The sequence below is a fragment of the Paramormyrops kingsleyae genome, chromosome 7 (assembly GCF_048594095.1).
Source record: "Paramormyrops kingsleyae isolate MSU_618 chromosome 7, PKINGS_0.4, whole genome shotgun sequence".
Lineage (NCBI taxonomy): Eukaryota > Metazoa > Chordata > Actinopteri > Osteoglossiformes > Mormyridae > Paramormyrops > Paramormyrops kingsleyae.
Window position 1 is genome coordinate 7,383,151 of NC_132803.1, and position 22,136 is coordinate 7,405,286.

General features: G+C 43.0%; 2 protein-coding genes and 1 long non-coding RNA gene across 6 annotated transcripts in view; 2 read left to right on the forward strand and 1 right to left on the reverse strand.

Annotated features, from left to right (window-relative positions):
- Positions 1-1,893: 1,893 nt before the first annotated feature.
- Positions 1,894-10,437, reverse strand: idh3b (isocitrate dehydrogenase (NAD(+)) 3 non-catalytic subunit beta). 2 transcript variants are annotated; one of them, XM_023811708.1, is made up of 11 exons: positions 10,345-10,437; positions 9,287-9,460; positions 8,461-8,581; positions 8,291-8,351; positions 7,191-7,323; positions 6,959-7,092; positions 5,961-6,063; positions 5,691-5,837; positions 5,245-5,339; positions 4,829-4,889; positions 1,894-2,565 (listed from the first exon to the last, which is right to left on the reverse strand). In XM_023811708.1, exons 1-11 carry the CDS (start codon positions 10,384-10,386, stop codon positions 2,488-2,490), a joined length of 1,149 nt encoding a protein of 382 aa, XP_023667476.1. In that variant the 5' UTR covers positions 10,387-10,437; the 3' UTR covers positions 1,894-2,487. The 2 variants fall into 2 exon arrangements, with proteins under 2 accessions (XP_023667476.1, XP_023667475.1); XM_023811707.2 differs by having other exon boundaries at positions 1,894-3,847.
- A 1,995-nt stretch (positions 10,438-12,432) lies between these two features.
- Positions 12,433-13,785, forward strand: LOC140592011 (uncharacterized). Its single transcript, XR_011992230.1, has 3 exons — positions 12,433-12,550; positions 13,237-13,300; positions 13,465-13,785. It is a non-coding gene; the product is annotated as an uncharacterized lncRNA (long non-coding RNA).
- A 2,115-nt stretch (positions 13,786-15,900) lies between these two features.
- Positions 15,901-22,136, forward strand: part of LOC111843810 (uncharacterized) — a 56,834-nt gene continuing 50,598 nt past the window's right edge. For all 3 annotated transcript variants that reach the window (XR_002838250.2, XR_002838251.2, XM_023811710.2), the window contains exon 1: positions 15,901-16,461. The gene's annotated coding sequence lies outside the window, so the exon portion shown is untranslated. The remainder of the gene's footprint in view (positions 16,462-22,136) is intronic.

Sequence of the window (22,136 nt, forward strand, 5' to 3'; positions counted from 1 at the left end):
TATAAACCCTCACCCATATAAGCATATCTGTTTAACTTCAGAAATTACAGCGACAACGTTAACGAAAATAAAACAGTAATAAAGTAGTTGGAGGGTGATGGATGTAAATATCGACTTAAAATTGGGGTTTGATTTTGACTTCTATTTATATTTCTTTACACTTTATTACAAATTTGACAAACTATCTCAAAAAGCAATCATACATCTCCGCAGCATATATAGTTAGGAGGCTGCCACCACCTAGTGGTCTAAATAATTCTCAACGCCGTAACCAACTCACGGCCGTAATTGGCATGATATTTTCCGTGTGGAACATCTCCTTGTGAATTTAAGTTCCGCCCGTGTCGATGTATTCATTCGATTCATTGTGTGTAGGCCTACCGAAATGAAAATGATATACAGCCATAATATTAAACTAAAAACAATGTGTTCAGATGAACTATAGCTTCATACAATCAATGAAAAACAAAACATTATTATTTAGCCTATCATCATCTAGACGAGTTCCCCTTTTGAGAGGGCTGCCTATGTGCGGAGCCTTGTGCTGTCACACCTGTGCATCACGCTAGGATTCTGCCGCACTTCATAAACAATGACATAAGAGCAGCCAGTGATACCCCATGCCTGGAATCAAAGCACGCGGCTGCCTGGCACATTGGTGCATTGAACATTGAGGATCATGGCGGCGCCCAGTATGAACCAGACTTAAAGATCGCCTGGTCACATGATCTCCTGCAGTCAGCATACTACTATACAGTGATGGGAATGTGAGTTCTATCTAGGCAGTCTGTGGTATCACTGAATCCAATCAACATTTCTGTAATGAACTATAAACCTGCAGTTTGGAATCACACCTTCATTATTCCCAAGTCCCCTGGGGCCCTTTCCACACCAGGGCCCCCAGCCCCCCAGCCCCCCCAGCATCCAGACCCTTCATGTGGTATCTACACTGTACCTGTGTGTCCCCCATCCCTACCGCCCTCTACAGGGGGGCCTCGAAACAGGGGGTGCTCTGGGGTCTCAGGACTAAGGTCCTGTCAACAGTTAAAAAAATGTTACATTATTAAGAAACATTATAAAGTACTTTTTTAATCAATGAAAATTCTCAAACGATCCAAATCTCATCATCTGTTTAAAATTATTGCTGGCTTTTCATTTTACATTGTGCACATATAACCAGGCACGTGCTGTCCTATTTAGAATCAAAATACAAAAATATAAAGATCGGTTTAAGATCTGTTTACATTAATGAGTTAATTTTTCCAAGTGGTATTTTGGCATGTGTGATTTTGTGGGTGCACAAAAGTGCGCTAGATCCTGGCATGATGCGAAGGACAGCACCTCTGAGCTCACCTTGGCAGCTGAGGATTTGTCCATGAGAACTGCCAACAGGACACGGCTGCCAGCCGGGGGGGGTGGGATGGCCTTTCACAGCCTGGCTCGAAACCTGCGCTCTGGCAGGAGGTGACAGTGGGCGATTGGCATATGTCTAGTGTCTCTTTTCTCTCTAGAAAGCCTGGAGGACACACAGCCAGTGAGACAGAAGCCGTAACCAGACACTGGCAGAAAGGGCCTGCCTGCCCTCTCTGGCTGCTGGCCTGCCCTCTCTGGCTGCCGGCCTGCCCTCTCTGGCTGCCGGCCTACCCTCTCTGGCTGCCGGCCTACCCTCTCTGGCTGCCGGCCTACCCTCTCTGGCTGCCGGCCTACCCTCTCTGGCTGCCCTTCCTTCTCCCATTAATACTGCTCTGTAGGGGTCTCCCCTGTAACTCCATCTTCTCTGCCTTCTTTCCCCCCAATTCTGTGTTTGCTGAAGATGCTGAGGAAGAGGATGACTTTATATACTACAAAGTGTAATGGAGAAGTATGTTTGGGACAGTAGATAAAAGACAATGCTTCTGCAAGTGAAGTTTATTAGATCTGAAAATAGTAGATGGCACAGCGGGCAAAATAAAGCATACAGATATGTATCCGTCCCTTTTTAAACCGTTCTAAACCATGAACTTGAGAGACAAAACCACATAACAGCAGAACGCAACTTACCGGCCAAAGAGAAATACCCAAAAATAGCACACAGCTTGAATCATAGACTAGTCTGTTTGGTGTTATTTTTACCAAGCTGAAAGGAATATCACAATTAGGAAAATAAACAAGCAGCATTAAACTTTAGTATTAAACTTTCACCAGTTAGGCAGCGCATCTCAGACATGAATATTGTTGAACAATACATCACGCGATATGTAATATACAACCTAGCGGCAGGAAATGTCTGTTGTCTACTTTGGAAAAAAAAAAGTTCCTTAATATGACAAAACTAACATGTACAGCATAGCGCTGAAGTGAACAGATTATGAAGTGCATTCCTATGTGAAACCTTCACGGAGTACGTGTCCCTGTGGGTATGTTTGAACCAGACAGTGGGAGGGACAAAAATCAAAGGAAGAGACAATGAAAGGCAACAGTTTGACGACCGCGGCAGCTGGTGCGCGGCTAGACAGCCAGGTTGGAGATGACGGCACGAGTGAACTCGTCACAGGACGCGTAGCCCCCCAGGTCTGCTGTGCGCACCTGTCGTGTGGAGGGACACTGAATTACAAAGGCACACGCCATGTATCTGTGCACATACACACACGTTCAATTCACGCCTCTGTGATAAACGGTGATTGTCGCTGGAGGGATTCGCCATGAACAGAGTTTCTCTGTGCCGGAGTGCAAACACATGGGCCGCTGTGTGGTTTTAGGCTGCTGTGCCTGTAAGGGAGAACCATTGCTCAGTTGATAATGTTACTTACTTCTGTTTAGCAAAGGTTTTTGGTTCACATCCCAAAGCCGGTTGGTAGAGTGATGGCACCGTCAGGCCCTTGAACAAGACCCTCAGCTCTTTGATTATTCAACTGAACATCACTTTGGATAAAAGCCTTTGCTAAACAGAAGTAAGTAACATTATCAACTGAGCAATGGTTCTCCCAAACAGCTCCAGCCTACACAAACTATATAGACCCCCCACATTATTTTGAACACAAAGCAAACACAAAGTTTTAAAAGTAAAAAAAAAAAAAAAATGGTATAAAATGCACTCTTTTCACCCTCTGTTCTTCTACAAAAGGTGTATTGTAAATATATATGTAAAAGTATTAAACTGCTAAGCAACAATCTGTATACTTAACATATCACCATATCACCACCATTGTGTTTGGATACGCGTATGTAACAACTTTTTTTTTTTTTAAACCATTAAAAAAAAAAAAAACTTTTGATTGATAAACAGTGGACATCTTTTAGCAGTTGAAGATGGAAAAGTTAATTACATGACACGAACTGCACTGAATAAAGCATGGCTGATAAACAGCCATACTAAAATAACACAATAGAAATGCCAGACCACAATAACGGAACCAGAAGTAGTGGCATAAACCTCAACAGGCAACTTGGAACCGACACTGTCATGTTCAGTTAACAGGGCAGCTTTTAGAAGATATGGGGTGACAGAACAAGAAGATATGGGGTGACAGAACAAGAAGATATGGGGTGACAGAACAAGAAGATATGGGGTGACAGAACAAGAAGATATGGGGTGACAGAACACAGACCTGAAGTATTTCGGGGGAAAAAAAACAATGACAACATTGAAGCAATGAAGAAACGGTTAATGCACTACATGGAGAGTGAAAAAAGGACCCATATGATCTACAGTAAATGCAGGACGATGAGGCTGGGGGGGGGCAGGGGGTTGGATCAGGATCGGACACTTCAGGGCTCCTCAGCATGCAGGCCGATATCGCAGGTTGTCCACAACAGCACGGACAAAGTCACCTGTGGTACTGTACCCACCCAGGTCTCTGGTCCGTACCTGGGACGGACACGGACACGGACACGGACACACACACACACACACACACACACACACACACACACACACAGAAACACACACATATACAGGAAGCTCTCAGCTGAGTGCAAGCATAGTGAAGGCCAACCACGGCTTCCATCAGTGAGATCAAATGACGACTCATGGATTTGAGTCAACGATCTAGAATCTCTGTAATTCATTTCAAGACACCACTTTACTTTACTTAGTAGCCTTAAGAGTGACTGTTTATTTTTGCACTGGAAATTGCACTTTAATTTCGTTGTACAATGTCTCATTGCTACAATGACAATAAAGATTCTAATCTAATCTAATCTTTTCAAATTGTATTACTTGATCACAAGATTTGAAAGTTTTCTTCACTTGGCAAGATATTTGACTCCCTCCAGGAAAACTCTCTGAAGCACTTTGACAATCTGCCTGCCAAAATGTGCCATATTAAATAAAATTTGATCAAATGTTATTTTAATAACATTTTACAACCATGACTGTCAATGATGGAATTAAAATGATGGTTAGCCATAACATTAAAGCACAGGTGGGTGATTCCACACCTGCAAGCCTCAAGGTATGATTGTTTTCATCCCCAGTAATTGGTATCAACTAATTACCTTGTTTAAGCACAAATTTAAGAACAAGTTGTATCTGTTATCACTCAAAACAGATTAACGTTTGCTGCGGGTTACTTAAAATATTACACAAACCCATGTAATTCCATTCCAGTTTTGAACTGGCTTAATGGTTTAGGACAACAAAACAAGCACGCAAACAAAATCATTCATGTCTTCTTAAAGTTAATGCCCCAGAGGAACGAAAGCAATCATATCCTGCATGATTTGGAATCGACCACCTCAGCTTTAGATAGCTAACCAGGACTGTCAAGTGATGATCACAAAGGATAAATAAAATTGCGGTAAAAAAAAACAAACAGGCACAGCCACAATAAAAGAATACAGGCTTTACCTTGCCCTGCTTGATGACCCGCTTGACTGCATCAGACACCATGTAGGAGTGGTAATCGAGGCTACAAGGCAAAACCAAGGTCAATCCATTATTCGTGTGGTCTATTGGATGAGAATTCAGATGCAGAATACTCTATTAATCCCTGAGGAAATGATGTGGTTACAGTTGCTGCAGGACAGTAAGAAGGAAGAGAGTAGATCAAGTTTAAAAAAAATAAATAAAATCCATGTCCATGATCGGAAGGATACTGGTTCGAATCCTATAGCCGGCAGGCTTTTGTTGTACTTTCTGGAATTGTAACCGTCTCAGGAAGAAATATACACACAGAACTCGAGAACTATGTCATGCTAATATGAATGACGCAGGACAGCAAGTATCTGTGAGTGTCTGCAGGACAGGCTGTGTGCAGTACTGACCTGAGGTGCCTCAGCATGTTGGCGGCACTCAGGAGCATGGCTGTGGGGTTGGCAATGTTCCTGCCCACCGCCTGGGCAAAGGGGTGACGGGCTCCCTAAACACACAAGCAAACAGAAAACACATTGGCTCAAGGACTGGCACTGCAGCTTCCCACACCCAAGTGTGAACCTGCACATTCTCCATTTGCATGTTTGGGCTTCCTCCAATATTACAGGCAATTTAGGTGGATTAGCTGCCCCAAGTGCAAGTCCTTTGATTGACCTGAATCCCATTCAGGGTGCCGCCCTGCCATGTACTCTAGTTACTATGGCTACCAAACAGTTAAGATAAGACGTTAGGAAGTTTCTGTAATATGGCCCCAGACACCAAATTGTGACCTTGTTTTGAAGAAGCAGTTGTGGAAGATGGATGGATGGATAGAGATATACCAGTTATGGACACTCACGGTCTCGAAGACGGCGTATTCTGCACTGTAGCTCTCTCCTGGAACAACCCCAGCTCCGCCCACCAGCCCAGCTGCCAGGTTGTCAATGATGTTCCCATACAGGTTAGGCATGACTAGCACATCAAACTGGTATGGGTTCTGCACCAACTGGTTGCAATGGGAGAATTGTTTTATGTTCCAAAATGCATTCAACAACAGCAATGCTAACAGATGCAATCATCCTGCTCAAAACTGCATACTTAATATAAGTTTCAGGCTCTCAATATTTACCTGCATGCAGCAGTTATCAATGATTAAGTTTTCATACTTGATCTTGGGGTAGAGTTCGGCCACCTCTGCACAACTCTGCAAGAAGAGGCCATCTCCCAGCTTCCTAATGGGAGAGCGGAGGAAAATTCACTGATTTTTTACCAGGATTCGTGACTGGAAGATGGATTTAACTTTTATAACAGTACTTTCAGATATTTCATATCACATAAAGCCAGCACTCTTAAGTGATTCAGACACATGGTTAAAAAGTATTAACACCAAACCGTCAATACTCAGTTAAAATGAAATCAACACAGAGTACTGTGTTCATATAAAACACATGCATCTATATATCAGGAGTCACCTTTATTTTTATTTGAAGGAATGATTAAATATTTTGTAGGTTTTTATAAATAATGGTGTCTAGTACATTACAGATACCAACACAAAGTGTTGTGCTTTTATACATCCTTATTCATTACCATTTTTGTTTGGACTGCCATAAATTGAGCAAATGCTGTTTTGTATGAATTGATTTGTAGGTTAAAACCAGGGTTTGGTAATTCAGGTCCAGAGAGTAAAAGTCCAGACCGAGATTTTGTTTCAACCAAGCAGTTGAGTACTCTGTGACTGTGACTCTTTATGCTCAACTGCTTGGTTGAAACAAAATCTTGGTCTGGACCTGATATACCCAACTCTGGTTATAACCAAATTAGATAATACTATAAAGAATTATGTTTTAGTTAATCTGCATTAATCTTTGGCAATATTTACCACTGATCTGCTATCTCTACTGAACAGAGAACAAAGAAGAACAGTGATTATACTGCTAATTACAGAGCGCGGAGCAGCGGACAGGCCGGCGGCGCGCGGAGCGGAGGACAGGCCGGCGGCGCGCGGAGCGGAGGACAGGCCGGGGCCGCGCGGAGCAGAGGACAGCCCGGCGGCGCGCGGAGTGGAGGACAGGCCGGCGGCGCGAGGAGCGGAGGACAGGCCGGGGCCGCGTGGAGCAGACGTACATGATGTTGGCCTTGTGCACGGCCGTCACCTTGCTGCGTCCCTTCTTGGTGGCGTAGTCAAAAGCAAACTTAGCGATGCGCCGGGATTTCTCTCGCGTGATGATCTTGAGACACTCGATGACTCCCTTCACGCTCTGGCCAATGGGAAGACAGAGACAGTTGAGAGATAAAGATGAGGGCCATGGGGAGGCGAGCTCTGAGCTAGAATTGGCTGGAGTCACTGGGCCCGCACCTCATGCTCCAAGGAGCTGTACTCCCCCTCCGTCTGCTCTCGGATGATGACCAGGTCCAAGTTGTTGTGGCGAGTGCTGTACCCAGGCAAACTGTTCACATGCACCACATTGGCAAACAGGTCCAGCTTCCGCCTTGGCACAGAAAATATCACATTGAACAGAACAGAACATGCTTACAGGTACACTGAATGCAATACAACAGTATGCTGCGCAATTTGCTGCACGATTCCTGCTACACACACATTCCCTCATTACAGGCACTAAAAAGCACGGCTCTCAGTCACATGTTCGTACGGAGCCCTGGAGGGGCCAAGAAGAGTCATGGGAAGTTGGTTCTTATTTTGTACCAAAATAAAACGATGTACCAAATCCAGCTTGGTCTCATTCTGCTAGTCCTGCCACATGACCACAAAAAGTGCACACAAATTAGGGGAAATTAGGGCTTATGTCCATTCAACAATGTATGAAATACCTGTATATATTACTAAGCTCCTATCTTAGTAAGAATGCATAACGTCTTCCATTCCATTTTGGTCTTATTCTGCTGATCTGCCACATGTCCACACAAAGTATCAAAAAAATTCTATGGTGGAAATTAAACATTATGGTCATCTAATTCTTAATACTGCGCATAGCAACAACCAAGATAGGCATACATCTCTGAGCCCATATCTTTATAATACATAATACGTCTCACATTCCAAATTTATTCTCCTGTACTTTTTTAATGGACACAAAGTACGCTTTGTTGTAATTTAGTTACCAGTTACATATTTATCAAGTATTTTTTTGCCTTTTATTTAAATTCAGTAACAATGCAATTACAACCAGTATTCAACAGTACTTCAAAACTACTGATTAATGCCTTTTTGCCCGATTTGAATTTCATCTTAACGTAGCTTACATTTTGAAATAATCCGAACTCCAACACAAACTGAAAACTGAATCGAATGCCAATGAGAGCAGGTATGGTAATGATGATGGGTATTTCTGCCTTATAACCAAACACTATATATTCACATAAACCTGAACGACGTGTCACGGGATATTGGTGCTGAAACATTGTACTATGTTACAGTTACTAAGTGTGTGAGCCAACCTCAGTTTCATTTCATAGGAGGCCAGCTCTCCCTTGTACTCCATTGGTGTGTGGATCTTTCCTATAAAGAGTGAGAGGAGAAAAATAACACAAATAAGCAAATGGGCAATTAATTTTTTTTTTATTAATCAGGTTGCTGCTGTCGTTACTTTCTGACCTTCCATGCTCACCTTTGATCGCCACTCTGTTGTTCTTCATAGATGTCAACACATGGTCAAGTTTCTCCTCACTGGCCATATTCTGCACCTCACTCAGGTGGAACTCCTCAAACTCCACAGGCACGTCGCTTGCCTGACAAAAGCACCAAGGAGTGAGACATGCAATGAGTGGAGAAAAGATATGCATCACACTGCAGTGACCAGCAGAACTAACAGGAAATGAGCCTCAAGAGAACAGCTGGATTGTGCAAGCCAATAGTGTAATGACTGCCAATAATTTAACAACTATAAATGATGCAATAACTTTTTGGTACATAATTACACTATTGGCTGATGCAACAGCCAACAATGTAATAACTGGCAATAACATCTATTTTAGGTGAGGAAATATAACAAGTTGACAGTAAGTCATTAAGTAAAAGCAAACGAAGAAGGGGGAAGAAGAATGGGAAAGAGAAAAAAAATATTAAATCATTAAACAAACAAATAATAAATTTAATCTTAAAATTGCATTTACAGAAACATTAGGCATTATGCAGTATAACTCTGTAACCTGTGGGGGTACATACTATATTTTTCCTTAACGATAGGCATGTCTTGTGTATGTGTGCATCCCTTATGTGTTGGGGAAAGTGATACATTAGGAGGCAGAGATGAAAGTGATGGGGAGGAGGAGGAGGAGCAAAGGGAAGAGAGGCAGGGGGTTATTTGGCCAGGATAACTCTGTACCCAACCAAGGCCTGATGAATCGGCCCCCCCATGGTAGTTACTACATTACTGGCTGCTACAAGGATAAAGACCGCAAATGAACCAGAAGTCGTACCACTGACTGTATTACCTTGAAGATTTCCTTCACCGCAGTCATAAGCTCAGGGCCTACACCATCGCCTGGCAGCATGGTGACCTTGAAGATGCTGTCCGCGCGTGCTGGGGGGGCCTCTGGTGTATGCAGGCAAGCTGACACCCCAAGTGGCCTGGAGCTGAGCTGATGAAGCCATGGGCCACCGAGGCCCTGATTGACAGAGACATCAAACACATTCACTCACTATAAGACTGAGTGACGTCGGCCGGCCGAGAGCACCGGTGCTAGAACAAATCTGGGGGGTGGGATCAAGATATTCTCAGGGGAGACACTGGGGGGGAACGACAGTGAAAGTTGTCGATCGGGGAGACAGCACTGGGTGAGCAGACGTTCTGTAACCATGCCCATGGGAGACTGGGCTCATTGGTTTTAGGATCAACACCTTTATCAAGAAATAAAAATTCAAATTTACAATTAATAAAAGATGGTGGTGGTGTTTTGGGGGGGAGCACAAGTCTGCAAGTGCCCCCTCATGACACTAACCCAGCCAACCAGGGCTACAGTCCCACATAATCCATGACTGACTTAATGTTTAAATACTAGTATTAATACACCAGCTAACAGTACAGCCACACAGCACACCCTGGAAACCTGGATTACTTCTTCTAGGTTTAGAAAATTGAAAGGCAGGGCATCAGCTATTTAATTTAAAAAAAATATAACTGAATAAAGTCTGTTAACCACTCAAAAGAAAAACTCATCAATCCCAGTAAATAAGATACAGTGATCACCTCCATGCACACTATGACGCTACCTAAAATACCACTAATATTTAAAGTATAGCCATTAAATCTCAGACTTCTTATAGACTCTAGAAACGTCTCCTAACAATTCGCGCAATGACTATCAACATCTTTTCCTCATGCAGTCTTTAACTGTACAACATCCCTGAAACGGAGGAAACATGGCCGGCTGTGATAAATGACCGTCTAGTGCTCTAATGAATGATTCCGGCTCTAGCAGCTAAAAAGCAGAAAACATTCGTTTGTGTTTTAATACAAAATGAAATTGACATAATGTCCTTGCATATTCACCTTTGACAAGGCGACCAAGCGTCCTCGTAAGGCGAGCGCCATGCCGACTCTGCTGCGCTTCCTGCTTCGCGATGCCGCCTTTAACCCCGGAAGTACAACTTTACTGTTATTATTATTACACAGCAGTAATCGGATATTTATTATAATGAAGGCCGCTGTGGCATAGCAATATCATAGTAAAATAGGAAAATCGTGCAGACGACAGAAATGTACAGACAAAATACAGAGGAATGCGTTTATACTACCGCCTGATAATAGTTACTTAACTGGAGCATTTTCAGGTTTATCTGTGCACTGTAACCTGTGCTTTTGAGCTTTGTCTCCATGCGTGAAAACTGTGGATTTTGCGGTAGTAAATAAAACCACTCGATTTTTTTTAAAGAAAGCATAACATGTAATTATCTATTTCAGCTTTAGAATATTCTACTATATCTGCCAAGCAGCCACACGAGGTTTCATGCAATTTTATGCTGGAAATTAGGCGATGTGATCATTCAAATGTATATAAAATATTTAGGAATACACGACAGCACCCAGACAGCACACATACGTCGCCGGGACGTTGGTTTACGATCGGAATGTCCTTAAATTATCAAGTTCCTTTTATTAACAATATTTGAAGTATTAAATAAGCTAATATGATCCTTCTTGTAGAGGGTAGTGCAGTTCAGAGACCAGTCCAGTTTGTTGTCAAGTACCCAGGTACTTATACAATCTCTACTGCATCACCCCGAATGGTCAGTCAGGTAACCAGACTGTAATCTTTTCCTGTCCTACCAATGTTCAGTTGTAGGCAGTTTCAGTCACGCCAGTCAACAAAATTGTCCACCACCCTTGTGTACTCCATCATGTCTTTATCCCTGATACAACTGACTACTGCAGAGTCATCCAAGAATTTCTGCATAGCCTATGGCATAATTCAGTGGTGTACATGGTGAAGAGAAAGGGAGACAGGGCAGCCACTCTGTGGAGCTCCTGTGCAGCTCTGCAACTTTTCTCTCACACACACACACACACACACACACACACACACACACACACACACACACACACACACCATCCTGGAGATGAAGGTACTGAGAATGTCTGGTCAGATAGACCAAAATCCACCTGCATAGCTGACTGCTTTCTCCAAAGCAGAAATCGCTGAATGGTATTTAAGGCACTGGAGAAATTAAAAACATCCTCGCTGTACCTTCTGGCTTGTCCAGCTAGGAGTTTGCATGGTGCAGCAGGTAGATTATGGCATCATTCACCCCAATCGGGGTCTGGTAGGCACACTGAAAAGGATCAACTGACCTAACCAGGGAGCGGAGTATCTTCAGGACCAGTGTCTTGAAGGACTTCATGCTGTGTGAAGTCAGTGCCACTCATCATGCCCTACTCGTCCAATCCTCCTCTGTGCCACACCCCCTCATTAACCATGTGTGGAATCCCCGTGTTACCAGCTGTTTCTGGTTGTTGTTAATTAGTCTTTTGTATTTAAGTCCACGTTAGAGTATATTTCCCTAGTCTGGTCATTAATGTTGTGTGGTTGCATGTGTGGTCCTGCTTGTCCTTTACAATTAAAATCACAAGTTCACCCGATTCCTGGAGTCCTGTTCCTTCTTCCCCAGTCCGTGCTATGCTTGCACATGACACCACTGGCCTGTAGTCATATGGAGCACTGGGACGTACCTTTTTAGGCACAGGAACCAGACAGGATAATGACGGTATTTTCCACAAGATCTGATGAGATCTTCTTGTGACAGTGAACTGAAGGAATGAGGACTCAGATACAGATATAAAGCAACAGGAAACTTGAATGGGTCAGTCAAAAATCAGGGTGGAATGCTCTATGTCAAAGAGTGCATGACCAAACAAAACGAAGACCGAAGAGGCAAGTGAAGGTCAAGCAAGGAACAAAACGATCATGGGGCAAGACCAACTCAGGATCTAGAGACAAAACAGGAAACAGGAAAAAGCAGAAGGCAGATATTAAAAAAATGCTCAAACTGTCAGAACCCAAGATGATCTCACACCTATGCAACATGTCAGTGAAATTAAAGTAGGAGGCATGACAAGGGATAATACACAACAGCTGGGGAGGAGCATGGGCGATAATGGAAATCACTGGGGAGCTTCAGGTGTGGGCTGAGCAGGGCTTCTCTGACTGGGCTTTCTCTTTCACTGAGGGGGGTGATGTCGACGAAGTTCCTCCAGGCTGGTTTGTGATGTTATGATGTTATGTGATGTGATGTTATGTCATGGAAAATTAAAATAAAGAATTTAGTTAATATAAATTACATATTAAGACATGGGCATTAAATATCATTAACCACCTATTTGGTTCAGGGAAAAAATGTGCAAGTTAGCCTTTAAGTGGAGTGTGCTATATCCACCATCAAATGAATCCAAATGAATGAGTGCAGTTACAGTTGCACAAACAGAGCTTTTGGATAAAACACATTATTGGCTTTTACATTTCCAGCTGATCAAGCCAGTAATTCTAGTAAGTGTAGAGGCTGGGGAGTGTGGGAGGAGTAAGGATTAGATGGGGGGGGGGGAGACAGGCGTCTGTCAGGGGAATGCAATGCTTTCCCCCCAAAACTGCCCCCTTTCCAGTTTATTATTGCATATTTGGGCTATTTTCTTTAATACTGGCACTTTGGCTTTTTCATTTTTGTTATTGTCTATTTTTATAATATATTTATTTTGAGAACGTTTTTCTGAGTAAAATTTTTGGTAGGTCTGTTGTATTTTGATATCGTTGCAGCTCTGGTGTAATGTGCCATTTTTATATTTTGAGTATTTAATGAATAGCCATTTTGAAATGTGTGTGTTTAGGGATGAGAGGTTGGGAGCTACCAGTCCCTACCAGTGTTGAAACCAAACCTTTGCCCTTGTTTCAAGGGGGTTCCTACAGATTTGTCATTAAGATGAACTATGCCCTTGTGTGCCCACTTCAGGGCCCCAGGTAATTGCCCACCTTGCCTATCCTGTTGCTATGCTTTTGTCCGCAACCCATGAACTAGCACTAAAGTGATGTTGGTCGTTTTGGAGTCAAAGAGAAGGCTCTCAGTTGTCTTATTACTCTTTAGATACCTGAAGTCTTTACTTCAAATTGTCTTTGTGTCACAGATCAGCTCAGGGAGATCCCTTCAATGTTACATCTCCCACGCTGGCATTTCCCATCCCATCAGTCATGCCCTCCAGGAAATCACAACCCGAAAACTCCGCCCAGTCAGGCCCCAGCCCTTTCCTTTGGTTCACTGGTGCTTTCTATGTTCAACTACGCCTCTTCCCAGCTGCTATGGATTTTGCAATCTTCATCCACTATTTTATTCCCATTTACCTGCATGTACCAACACAAGACCTTCTCAGTTTCTGAGTTGGAGCGTTTCGCTGTGCTTTTCCCTGTTACCACTGTGCCCCTAGACTCCAAGTTTGCCCTGCCCTCCGATCGTCCGTTCACCTTTCATCTGACCTTTGCCTGTTTAACAACCCCTTCTCTGTCTGACGTTTTTGAATACTGTTTTTGCTCACTCTGGTTCTGACTTGGATTGTTGACTGTTTTTGTCTGCAGGATTAAAGTCCCCGATCGTCAGATTTAATCCACCCCTGAGTCCATTTTTCCCCGCACCACATCACCCTTTATATATATGTGGCAAATGACAAGATTACTTGCATTCTGTTATCTTTGTGTACATTCTGGATTGGAAATGTTAATCAGTTCAAAATAGCTTTTGACTCTTCAGTGCCTTGTAAGTAAACAAAAGATTTCTTGTATCTACTGGATGGACATTAGATAAGTTATAATATGGTCCATCTAATTGCAATTTAAACTCATTTTTAAATACAAGCAAAGCTATGTTTATCGCTAAATGAGACAAGATGGTCTTGTGATATCCCAGAGTCCAAGAATTCAGGTTACAACCATTTGCAAGCATTTTCTATGATTACCAGTAGAGGGTACTCATTCTCCTTTTGAGAAATATATAGTTATGTTAAGGAAGCGTCCTACGTGCCAATTACTGAAGCAATGGTGTCATTTTTAGAATGGGGACTTTTGAAGTGAAATTTCCTTAGAATTCTTGTAGGTCAAGAGCTTGAGATTAGAAGAAGAATGAGCATGAAAATGGAGCAGGCAACCAAACTCCAAATAGTCTTCCAGAGTCAATATGGGTGGCTTTTGTCATCATGCTAAACTAAAATCTGTTGCTTAGTATAGGTGCTAGATAATTACTAGACCTGTGATTTTTAAATTACCAGACCTGTGATTTTTAAAACATGGTTTTCCCTGACACAGCCTTATCATTACATTGTGGATATACAGAAAATGTTCAATAACAATGTTGACAACCAGGAGTAAAGTACTATATATTTTAGGCGTTTAAATGTCCCCATAATATGATAAAAACCAGTTACTTGTCAGCGTGTGGAGACATTTTTTCAGGTCCTCACAATATAAACCTCAATTTTATAAAAATCTGTGATTCTTTTTATTTTGTTTGATTACTTATGGTTAAGGTTAGGGCTGGGTATGGGTCTAGGTTGTCATAATTGAAATAAGGGTTTTGCCCATAGAAATGAATGGAGAGTCCCCACAAAGATATAGATTATTAATTTCTGTGTGTATGCGCGCATGTGCACGCATGTGTGCATGTGTGTGTGTGTGCAAACTCCCCCTGTGATAAACTGCCGTCCTGACCAGCATGTTTATCGGAATAGGCATTAGCTCCCCCATCCATCCTATTGGGAAAAAGTTGCTGGAAGATGGATGGAGTTATTTATCAGGTACTTGGATTCAGGCTTCATGTGCATGTGCATGTAAGCTACACACACAAATGGCATATACCCAGCCAATCAGTGCTTCTCTTTCATTGTTTAAGAAAAAAAAAAAATCTCAAAGCTCCCCTCCCTCATCCACCAGAGGGAGAGTATATGGCATCATAATAGTAACAGATACAGAGTAAAAGGAGGCTGAGTTTAATTCAGTCTGTAACCCTACTATTCCCAAAGGACAGAGGTGGGGTCAATATCCAATATTATTGCACCCAGCTCCGTCTCACTTACGCAAAGTCAGCCCTTAAGCACCTGCCCCATGACTGCGGGGACATTGGTGTCCTTGGTGTCCTCACATATAGATCTGCATGAAGCAGACTGGTCACAGGTATATCTGAAACCCGCATTCTCTCTGTTTGAATGCCACCTCTTGGTAAAACCTAAGCCTGTTACAGCTCCTTCAGTTTTATCTCTTTTCCTCTCTTGGTTTCACCTTCCATTCTTCCGTTGCATCCGTACATTTCTCCACATCTTATCACCATTCCCGATTCTCTTTGTCTACTTCACCTGCCTAGCTCTTCCACATGACCTCTGCCCCCCTCTCGTCGCATGCCGTATCCCCCTGTCCTTTGTCTCTTTCTCTCCGTCTCTCTCTCTCTCTCTGTGGCTCTCTGCAGCTTATGCATCCTCTGTTTTTTAATTAAATAGAAACACAGAGAGCCAGGCTCCACCCCGGTCCCTCCCCCTCTCTGTGTTCGCCAGTGATGACACACACTCTGACTTGTGCTGGAATTCATAGGGAAAGAGAGAACAGGCGAGAGATACAGAAACATCTCGCTTCGCTGAAAGGAGAACCTCCTATTTGCTCATTCCAGTTACACACGCTCCCTCGCTCTCTCTCTCTCGTGCTTTTTCAGTCCAGCGCACACACGACTCTGATGTTCAAGGGGGCAGAAGGCATTCTGTGGATTCAGGGTATCCAGTGAAGAGGAAGAGGAGCGGAGATGGAGCCCCTAAAGACACTGGGAAGGATGCAAAGAAGTGCCAGGTTTTCTTAAGTAAAGAGATGCACGAGCAAAGGTGGAGGGAGCAAATGGGGGGAATGGAAAGCAAAGAAAATGAGATAGAAGGGGAGGCACTGGCGAGTGAAGGAGATCAGCAGTGAAAGTACTGAGACATGTGAGAGAGCCCTGACCTCTTCTCTTCACTTACTGGGGGGACTCATCCCCACTCCACCTCCCAGTCCAGCTCAAGCCAGGAAAAGAGACAAGACTAGAAAAGAGGAAGGAGCAGGCAAGAAAAAGGACTCTTTGCCGTTCTCATCCCTTATTCAGGTGCAGAGTGCAGCTGACGGTGAGTTGTGATGTTTTCTTCTTTTTCAACTGTGCTCTCACCCCGAGCCGTTCTTTCATTCCGGCTCCCTATGCAGGAAACCCTACACAGCACAGCGCTAGGCGCTAACCCTATAAGCATGCATGGTACGCTGAGCAGTATACATCGCTACACTGATTAGCACACACAGCAGAGCGTACACATGTCCCACTGGGGACACCACCTGTCCCATCTGGTCCTGGAGGCATCCCAATCTTACTGTTGGCCTCCAACGTGTGACCCTGGACTCCCGTTCGGTGGCTGAACAGCGGGGTCTGTTACAGGGTGTACTGTACTGAGGCTCTCCAGTGGCAGTCCCACTATGGTCCTCGCACACTTGGCTAGCCGTAGTTCTGCTAACTGGGAGGAGCGCCCCTCTGTGCACTGTTAGTGATGCTGGAATGGGATGAGTGGAGACTATGCCGACTGGTCTCTGTGTTCGTCATCTAGCCTGCTTTACATGCGACCACGGCCGATACAGCCCTGATCGGCAATATCCGCCAGCAGCCAAGCCGTCTGGGTAACAGCTGAACAGGAATCTAAGAGAGGGCCAAGGCAGGACAGGTGAGGCAGGAGGTGCTTAGGGTGGAAGTGTGTCTGAAACAGCTTTCAGGACTAATCAAAGAAAGTTTCCAAAAAGCCTCAGCTCTCATGAATGGGGATGACCTCAGTTACCATTGTGTAAGACTCATTATAATAGAATCATAATACATGCGCAGAATACCTTCTATCTATCTATCTATCTATCTATCTATCTATCTATCTATCTATCTATCTATCTATCTATCTATCTATCTACTTCTATCTATCTATCTATCTATCTATCTATCTATCTATCCATCTATCTATCTATCTATCTATCTATCTATCTATCTATCTATCTATCTGTGTGTGTGTCATGTGAAGGTACTTCTATAAGATACCAGGGCATTGAAGTGTCACTCTAACATGTAACTGGCAGCATGCCAGTAGGTGTGTGTGTGTGTGTGTGACTATGAGTACACAGGTGTGAATATACATGTGTGAGTACACAGGTGTGAGTATACATGTGTGAGTACACAGGTGTGAGTATACATGTGTGAATACACACGTGTGTGAGAGTGCCAGACTCCAGCTCTCACTGCCTACACCTCAGTCTTGTGTCCTTGTCAACATTTACTGTGCAAACAGCTTGCTTTATTTGTATAATTTTATGTCACGTTTATGCCATTCGAGGAAATGGAAAAAATCTGAGACACTCCAGTAAGGTGCAATGACATCTTTACGTCGCAGTTTATTATTCACGTTCACAAACAGGAAACAGCTCATAAACACAGGCAATTTCTAAATGTGTAGTTCCACATTTTTTTTGCCCATCAGTATTTTGTCTTTCCGCTATCTATCCCTGTGCTCTTCCTTCTGTCTCATCTGTAATTCCTTCACTGTTTCCACTTTAATTGACTCTCTGTGGATCCTGTCCTGTTATTTCTAACTCCACTCTCATCAGTTTTTACAGTCTCAGTCCTCTCAGCCTCCTGTTATTCCCTGTCATTGATCCGTGTTTCCATGCAGCAGTTTAAGATACAGGCGTAAGACATCACCCTTGTCTTTTCCTTCTTTTCCTTTCATCCCTTTGTCCTTTATTTCTTCCTGTCCACCTCCTCTGCTCCTCTCCTATGCAGCTTACTTTATGCATCCAAGATTTTTGCAAAACCGAATAAACAAAAAACGATTTAAAATAGTAAAGCAAAATATCATCACTAACCATCCTGGTGTTTTTGGCATGAAAGACCATTTAGTATACAAACTTAACCTCATTAGTACAAACAATCTGTGTAATCTAATGTATTTTATATAATCTAATGTAATCTATGTCATCTCATGTAATATAAGGCAATTGCTTCAACGAAACCAGAAGCACGTTTAGTTATCAGAATGGTGACATCCCTCCATTCGATTTCCTCTTTATTCCTCTTTTCATTCTCATTGTGGGTGTTGCTTCTTTTTAAGGGAGGATATGTACAGTCTAGCTATGCCTGTTCCCAGCCGTTCAGCCCACTCAGATCAATATGTCTGAGATGAATCCATCCCAGTTAACAGCTCAGTCAACACTAATACTTCTATCACCACCATGTAGGTTTAAGGGACAGGCAACACTGGTGCCCAATATAACCTATAGCTCTAGGTGTCAACCTTTATGTTGTATGGTGCACTCGTGCCCCATAAATGTTTCTTCAAATATAATTAATAATGCATCATCTACAGCAAACACAGCTGTATGTTTATAAGGTGATGTTGAAATCACAAGCTGCGTTGGGCATCTAATGGGTAGGCAAGTAATTTGCAAATAAGCTAAGAATGTTAAGATGAAAGTGTTCACCTACGTTTTAGGTTCACAGTTTCTTCATAAAGCTGTAATATGCTCTAAAGTTGGGATGAGAATGCAGTCACGAAAGGCGAGGAAAAGAAATAAAAGTGAAAGCTCTTCTCTTTATTACTGTTTCCTGAACATAATATCCAACCTCTATTGAGCTAAATATGAAATAATATTACATAATGTATTATGAATTTAACACGTCTCAGCTCCTAGCAGTACCGAATTAATTTAATTGAGTTGAAATGAGATGAAAGCATTCAGAGTTGAATCTATATCTGAACTCTACTTTTATAACTTTAATAATTAAACTCAAGTTTAAGCAATTGAATTCTGAGAAAATGACACTAGAGCCCCATCTTTGATTGGCAATTGAGAGTTTGACGGTTTGGCATCTATGGTGTTTAGACTCTGATTAACCTGTCAGAAGGAGGAATTCTCATATCTTTCACTGTAAAAATATGACATCTTTGTATCTTCATCATGGGCCACTGCAGGCAACATTTCTTCTTACTTACAGCTTCTCCCCATCTGCCTGTCTCTGACTTCTCTAAAAATATATTTGTCCGTGTTTACCTCCTTCACACTCGCTCACTCCCCTGCCTTTCCCGCTCTGTACACGTCCGATAAAGTTAGCCACGCTCTGACAATCCAATCTGACATCACTTTACATAACAATTCAATCTGTGCCGAGCTCTCTGCTGCCTCCACTTCCCACTCTAAGCACATTCGGTTCACTTCGGAGGTGCTTCATGAGTATGAACTGCACTTTCAGTATCACCAGGCGCACAGGATTCATAGCTGGGCATTGACGGGATCACTGGACTGTTTGATCTGGCCTCCTTTTGCAGTTTAGATGCTTCACATCCTCTAGATACCAGTGTGGCTTGATCAAAACAAACACTTCGCCCCCGCAGCTCCACACACCTTTTGCTATCAAATGTCACATGCTCAAGTTTGCTTGTGAAGGAAAATTTCTGTAAAATATTTTCAATGAAGGGTTTCACACTTAATTAAAAAAATGCCATTAATGTTTGCCTTAGCTTAGTTGTCAAGCTGGACAGGAAAAGTCCTTTGTGTTCCTTGGAAAACATCGATAATAATGCAATTTCAGCCACATTGCTCTCCTGCACTGGGTACCTGCCCTTTCTACTAAGGCACAGAGACATGTTACAAGCATGAGGGAACAGTTCAGCTTGAGCTGGAGAGAGTCCAGGGGAATCATTAAACTGTCAGCATTCACTTTTTTTGTTCCAGCGGGGGTGTAAAACTTAGATAGTGAAGGCAAGAAGGCCCTATTGGGGGGGGGGGTGGAGCATAATGGGGAAAGGGGGGTGGGAAAACAATGTGAGTCAGCAGAAAATAGAAATAAAGGTAAGGGAACGTAGAGTGTGGAAGGTGGGGGGGGGGGGGTGCAAAAGCATGGATGAGAAATATCTGATAATGTAGTGATGGTGGAGTTGAGGGCAGGAATTGGTATACTGGGGGTGGGGGGATGGGACTGACAGATGAAAGTACGTGCTGAGACCAGGCTTTCAACATTGGTAGGGACTCAATCAGCCCCGAACCCCCAGTCCCAATAAACACACACAGTACTCGCACAATATTGGTAGGGACATGTCCCTACCATCCACACCAAAATCTACGCTCTTGGACAGGAAGACAGGATTGGGTTTGGAAAGGAAAAAAAAAAAAACCAGATCACTGTAAGCAGAATCCAAAGCAAGGAGAGAAAACTTTAAAATCACTTTCTAGAAAGGTTTGATGCATTGTATGTTCAAAAGTATTGGGCCGCACCAACCAATCATTGAATTCAGGTATTTCATTCAGACCCATTGTCAGAGTTGTATAAAATCAAGCACCTACAGTCAAGTTTACAAACATCTGCGAAAGAATGGGTTGTTCTGAAGAGCTCAGTGAATTCAAGCACGGTGCTGTCATAGGATGCCACCTTTGCGATGAGTCAGTTTGTGAAATTTCTTGCCTGCTAGATATTCCACGGTCAACTGTAAGTAGTATTTTTGCTAAGTGAAGTGTTTAGCAACAACAGTAACTCAGCCAAGGAGTAACAGACCACATAAAGTAACAGAGCGGGGTCGGCAAGTGCTGAGGCACATAGTACGTAAGTCGCCAACGCTCTGTTGACTCAATAACTGCAGAGTTCCAAACTTCCTCTGGCATTAACTTCAGCACAAAAACTGTGCGCCAGGAGCTTCATCAAATGGGTGATCCATGGCTAAGCAGCTGCATGCAAGCCTCACATCACCAAGTGTCAGATGGAGTGGTGTAAAGCTTGCTTCCACTGGACTCTGGAGCAGAGGAAACATGTTCTGTGGAGTGACGAATCACGCTTCTCTGTCTGGCAGTCTGATGGACGAGTCTGAGTTTGGCAGATGCCAGGAGAACAGGAGAACCTAACTGACTGCATTGTGCCGACTGTAAAGTTTGGTTGAAGAGGGATAATGGTATGGGGTTGTTTTTCAGGGGTTGGGCTCGGCCCCTTAGTTCTAGTGAAGGGAACTCTTGATGCTTCAGCACAGCAAGACATTTTGGACAATTCTATGCTTCTAACTTTGTGGGAATAGTTTGGCGAAGGCCCTCTTCTGTTCTACCATCACTGTGCCCCAGTGCACAAAGCATGGTCCATAATGACATGGTTGAATGAGTTTGATGTGGGAGAACTTGACTGGCCCGCATTGAGCCCTGACCTCAACTCCATCAAACACCTTTAAGATGAACTAGATTCATCAAACACCTTTAAGATGAAACATTCACTCTTGCAAGTGAATGTTTGTCCAGCTAATCACAACAATGCTGCTTTTAGTTTGATCCTGGTATTTTAATGCTTGAAAATGCAGGCACTGCAGCTAAAGGTGACACATATTATGACATGACACCCAGAGGCTAAGTGTCATGAGATACAATTTTAAGTCTTAAAATATGACTTTCAGGCTGTTCTCCTTCAATAAAGTGACATCCCTGAGTTTCTGATAGGAGAGCCTTTCAGACACATCTATCCAGACTGTCACAGATACTAAAATATATAAAACCAGTTTATAAATATCTTGACTCCATACAGTTAGATTATTTACAGTTGCTGTTTATTTGATTTATTGTGCATCTGAAATTCACTCTGTTGCTAGTGAACGTATTGCATACTCTCCATTACCAAGAGTGTGATGGATACATTTCTATAATGAGACTTTCATTTGAGCTATTTGTCCCAGTGAGAGGGATTGATGCAAGCTTGATTGCTGTGATAAACTGGCTCACTCGTAGGCTGGGATTCTGCATGCCCCTTTAT

Excerpts from the sequence above, each read along its gene's own strand:
- idh3b (XM_023811707.2), bottom strand. The coding sequence starts at position 10,386 with ATGGCGCTCGCCTTACGAGGACGCTTGGTCGCCTTGTCAAAG. Across the intron at positions 5,340-5,690 it reads AATACGCCGTCTTCGAGACC|GGAGCCCGTCACCCCTTTGC; the intron begins GTGAGTGTCCAT and ends TTGTGTGTTTAG. Across the intron at positions 4,890-5,244 it reads AACATGCTGAGGCACCTCAG|CCTCGATTACCACTCCTACA; the intron begins GTCAGTACTGCA and ends TTTGCCTTGTAG.